A 5141-nucleotide genomic window follows, 5' to 3' on the forward strand; every position below is an offset into this window, starting at 1 on the left:
CTGCCCCACTCCGGTGCTACATCTCTACACCCCTGCCGTGACACCCATGTTTTATACCCTCCTCCACCCTACCAGTAACGCCATTTCATACCCTGTTATAAAATGGTTCCTCAGCAAGAAAACCATTTCCCCACCTATGTGCGGTGCAGAGGCTGGGCTTCTCCCACTTGCTGGGGAGCGGGAGGAGGGAGGCTGGTCTCTCTGTAACTTCTGTTCATAAAAAAATCCACCATGAGAGACCACCATGAGAAACCCTAGCGTAGATGGGACAGCCTTGCTGGGGTAGCCTGGCTGTGGGGAAGAGGGGGAAAGATGTCTTTCCTCTGCATAGACCGATACAAAATGGATGACTAATGCCTGGAAAGTAATAAAGGCAGGGACAGAAGCATAAGGGGATTTGGATATTTTCTACTTGCTCGTATTTTTCATCCCTAGGTTTGCTATGGCATCTCTCAGCTGCGAGCACAGCTGCTCCTATGGGGATACATGTACACCTAATGGGCATGCGGTCGTATCCTGAAACGCTGTCTCCAGGATGGGAGTGTGGTTGAGCCCGCCAACGCCAAACTGTCTGGGAACACCAGGCCCTTTGCTGGGTTTATGCCCGGAGGAAGAGAGCTGGGTATCCAGAAGTGGCTGCAGCAAAAGGTGACACCTCGTTGTGTGGTCACAGGCACTCTGCTGGGCTGCTCACTTCAGCTGCCCTTCACAAGGTTTGGATACACTTTGGACAAGTTACACGTATGCAACTTTGGATGTGCACATATCCCAAGTCTTTGACTGCAGGCACTGTTGATACCAACCTCAGTTTTCATTAACAAATAATTTTTAACTTCCAAAGAAACATCTGAATACGTGAATGAATTTATTAAATGCTAAGATAGCTGTTTGAATGTCCAGACAGCTTTTATAGGAAAGGAAGTGATTGATAACAGAAACAAGAAAGAAACCTTTATGGCTCCAACTATAACCAACACAGTTTATTTTCATTCTTCCCAGCTTGCATGCTATACACCTCCCATTTCATACTTGCCTTCTTCAGAAATAAGTAAGATGCATATCATGTGTAGTACTCACATATGCTATACAGTTCTCACTCCATCAAAGGGAAAATACACCATACCGCATGCACCCATCCACATTCTGCATTTTGTAGAAGTTCATCCTGTATACAACTCCAACATGATAGCAAAAATATAGCCTAGCATACAATGGGTCTCTGATTTGGAAAATGCAATGACCACTTTGTCACCCATAACATCCTGAGTTGCATTCACAGGACACAGGTCATACAAAGGCAGGACCTGTAGGACATTATAGTGCATTGACCTAACGTGACAATGCAGCTGCCAGTCTTGGAGCTGGTGCTTGACGCTTTTCATCCACCCATGTACACACATCTCTCCATTCCTCTAACCATTTTACTAGCCCTTCCATGTTCTACTTAAACATTTGTTTCTGCGGACATTCTCAGTGGCTGTCTTGTATCTGGGCCTACACTGGATGGAATAAGATTTTTTATTAAGCATTTGAGATGAATTGTAATGACAATGCTTATAGGCCTGCAAGCAGTTAGTGCTGAACAAACCGGATTATATATTTTTTTGCTTGGTGCCCAGATACTTACTGAAGTTGTATGTATTCAAAGTTTTTAAGCTTATGAAAAAAAAAAAGAACTAAAATTTACTTTTATTGTGGCTTAAGTGGTTTTAAGTTCTGTTGCTTGTGTTTTGGATGACAAATGTATAGAGAACATACCTAAATTGGGCAACTTAGTCTGTAAATTATAAGCTTAAGTCACATGCCATTTGTTGGCTGACTGTTCCAAAGATCATATTGCAAAGCTCCATTTGGTCACTGTGCACCTTCTTCATAAATGAAGCTTTTAAAAATTGGGATGAAAGCTACACTGTGAAAGTTTGACTACAGGGATTCTGCTGCCCTTGGCAAATGTCCACCCTCAAAAACCTGTAATCAACTATGAAAATATTTACTTAACGGTTTTCTGCCCCAAACAGGCTTATATTGTATTTTTATCACATTTACCTCTTCCATTGGCAACAAATAACATTTGAGACATCAAGGCTATAGTACCTTGCTTCTGAGAGTATTAATTCACACGTATTATATGTTGTCTTACAAATGCTAAGAAATATGTTTAAAAAGTAGACTTGCTGTAGAGAGGATTTCTGTTTTGACTGACGACAAACTCTTTTGGTGTGAAGAGACATTTCAGCAAACTCTGTTCTTGAGGCAAAGTTAAATTTCATAAAACTACAGGACTGTGTAGCCAAACGTGTAGGACACAGTTGTGCATTAGAAGATCAAGGTTCCATATCTAGGTCTGCCATTCATCTCCTGTTGACTTTGCTGAGTGAATGATTTCCTCTACCACTCTGTATTTGCTGTCTTACAAATTAGGTTGCAAGCTCTTGAAGGACTATTACTCAGTACAGGACACACCTTTCATGTGCTGCAATGGGGGTCATCAGCCCTAGCCAAGTGATGTCCTTTCCTTGGCTGTATTGAACCTGTAGACTTTTTCCAAAGCCACCTGCCCTGTTTATCAAATATGACTGAACTGTTTATAGTACAGAAATCAGAGTCTAAGAATCAGTCTGTTGTCTTCCTCTTCATTCTCATTTCTTTTTTTGGTCAGTAGGAAGGGGAAAAAGAAAGGCAGGCATAGGAACAGGAAAGTGTAGAACTGTCCTGGCAGACCTCCTGTGTTTGATATCCACAGAAAAAAAAAAGACCTGTGCAGTGGCTGGCAGTAGACTCGGCCTTAAACCTGTAAAGTCAACAGAGCTTCCAACATCTGGATTTACCTGCCTATACTATTAAAATACAGTGTTCAGGTCATTGGGTGGTATGGATTTGAGGGGGACTTTCATGCTGATCTTTATTATTTTAAGGAAATGCAGTAAGTCACAGTAGACAGAACTCAACACTTTTGTACAGTACAAGGTACAACTGGACAAAGGTGTAAGTTCGGGGCCACAGCTGCTAGTGTAGTATCAACACTCAGTAAAACAAGCACTGTGATATAGAGAAACAGGGTGAGGTTTAAAAAAAAGCTAAGAAAAGACAGACTTCAAGGACCAAAACGTTACTGTTAGGTCAGGCATGGCGCAAATAGATATTGAATATTTTGAATTTAAAAAATAGTTAAATTCCATTTGGGAATCTGGGAAGGCTATGCAACTTAATGTGAAAGCAATGTGAATCCTGCCAGCTTCACTGACTCATGCATCTTGACTTCTCTGAACTCAGAACAGTTTATGCTGCTGACCTCTAGTTAAGCAGGATTTCACCTCTCATGTATTCTTTTCCTCTTTCCTCTTATGTTGGCATAAGCCTCTTTAGAAAAAAGTTATACATTTCCAAATGAAGGATTGCAAAGTGGTACACCTGTTTTTCTCATTTAAACAGTAATGCTTTCTCACACACACAACCAAACAGGAAGAGCGTCTCCACCTGGCAAGCTTACTTGTGCCTAGCAGTTTTCACTTTTGCCAAAATTTTGTTTGTTGAATGAAAAGCGGACTGAATATATGCTGATAGTACCGTAGCGCTCACTCTGCGTTCTGAAAACATGGCGAATACCTTACAGTAGAATATGGGATATAGCTTTCCAGTGTGTCTGTATGAAATATCTGTCATCCAGCCATTGCAAAAGAAACAAATTGCCCTTTAGAATTTTTTTTTATGAACTCACATTCAAGTTCTACCTCTCAGAGAAAATGTTGATCAGAGCACACACATATTATAAAGAAAAGCAAGCTAAAATTTATTATGCACAAGCACAGAAGAAAAAGCCAAATACCTGACATTGACTTTTTATTGATTTTTGTGTAAAACACAGTCTATGGAAAAATAGATAAAAGCATTACTAATAATTTATAATAGCCCTGTTCAGAGAGAGAGCACAAACAAATTGACAAACACAACTACAAAGAGAATATTGCACATGGGAGTTGTACTATGCTCACTGCAAGACACTGCCAGCAAGGCATGAGAAACAATATATAATGATAGAGATCATTGTTCAAGTCAGTTCAATGTGTCACTTATTTTAAAGGCTGTAATCTAATTAATTCAAGCAGTATCATATACTGATACAATATCAGTGCTGCAACATTACTCATCACATTGATAGAAAATACTACAGGATGAACAGCCAAGAAATCAAAAACTTGTGTATTAGGAGATGCACTGTCAAAGGAACTATGCATATGCATCTATTACCACTGCATATATGAAAATATTACACTGAAAAACTCAATCTATCTAATTTTTTTGCACCTGATATATCTAACTTTCAGAGGCAATCTTGACATTCAGAGGAAAGCTGTTTCCTAACTATATTCATACCTGTGAAATTTATAGCCACTTGGGAACTCATTGCCTTATATTAATTAATAATTTCCCTTAGTGCTAGTTGGGCAGCATGTATAGCTAATAACATATAGACACACACACACAGACACACTATTTTATAGGCAATTAATGCCAAATAAAAATACAAATGTACTTCCTCATGTTGGCACATCATATAACGCACAATGTTGGAACAAAAAGTTAAACATGGCACCAATTCACAGTAACCATTACCACAAGCTAGATATGCAAAGAACTTGCAAAACAATTACAAAATAATTAATCTCTAAATAATTCAAGAATATGGGTGCTTAATTAACTTGTACGTAGTTGCCACAGTTAATAGAATTGTAAGATAAAATTAAAGACACATATGGAACCTGTAATAGAACTGTATTTTAGACAATGTTAAGAAAGAATACCTTAATATCCATAGAAAACAAATAACCTGTTGCTAAATACATAGAGGTCTCCATTTTCTAATATGATGTGTACAGTTGTCTGTTACATATTAAGCGCTATTTTTTTTTTTACTGAACAGTAATGAAGAGAAATGAAGTTTATTTCATTACTCATTTTTCATTAGGCAGTAAGCAATTTATATAAAGCTACACAAAAATATTTTTATAGCAGACTATTCCTCAAAATATGTATTTATTCTCCTAAGTAACTAAAATGTCTAAATGTATTTAGTTGTTTATATTTAGATGTGAGTTCTACAGAAATCAATGTGTTTGATGATGTGAATAAAGATTCCTTAT

At 38.3% G+C, this 5141-nt stretch overlaps 1 protein-coding gene across 1 annotated transcript in view; it reads right to left on the minus strand.

Moving 5' to 3' along the window:
• Positions 1–505, minus strand: part of CFAP69 (cilia and flagella associated protein 69) — a 29916-nt gene extending 29411 nt beyond the window's left edge. The window contains exon 1 of the mRNA XM_009275725.1: positions 413–505. Within this exon, the coding sequence (XP_009274000.1) occupies positions 413–505 (93 nt within the window). The remainder of the gene's footprint in view (positions 1–412) is intronic.
• Positions 506–5141: the final 4636 nt, after the last annotated feature.

Source organism: Aptenodytes forsteri, unplaced genomic scaffold, assembly GCF_000699145.1.
Source record: "Aptenodytes forsteri isolate BGI_AS27 unplaced genomic scaffold, ASM69914v1 Scaffold172, whole genome shotgun sequence".
NCBI classification, from domain to species: domain Eukaryota; kingdom Metazoa; phylum Chordata; class Aves; order Sphenisciformes; family Spheniscidae; genus Aptenodytes; species Aptenodytes forsteri.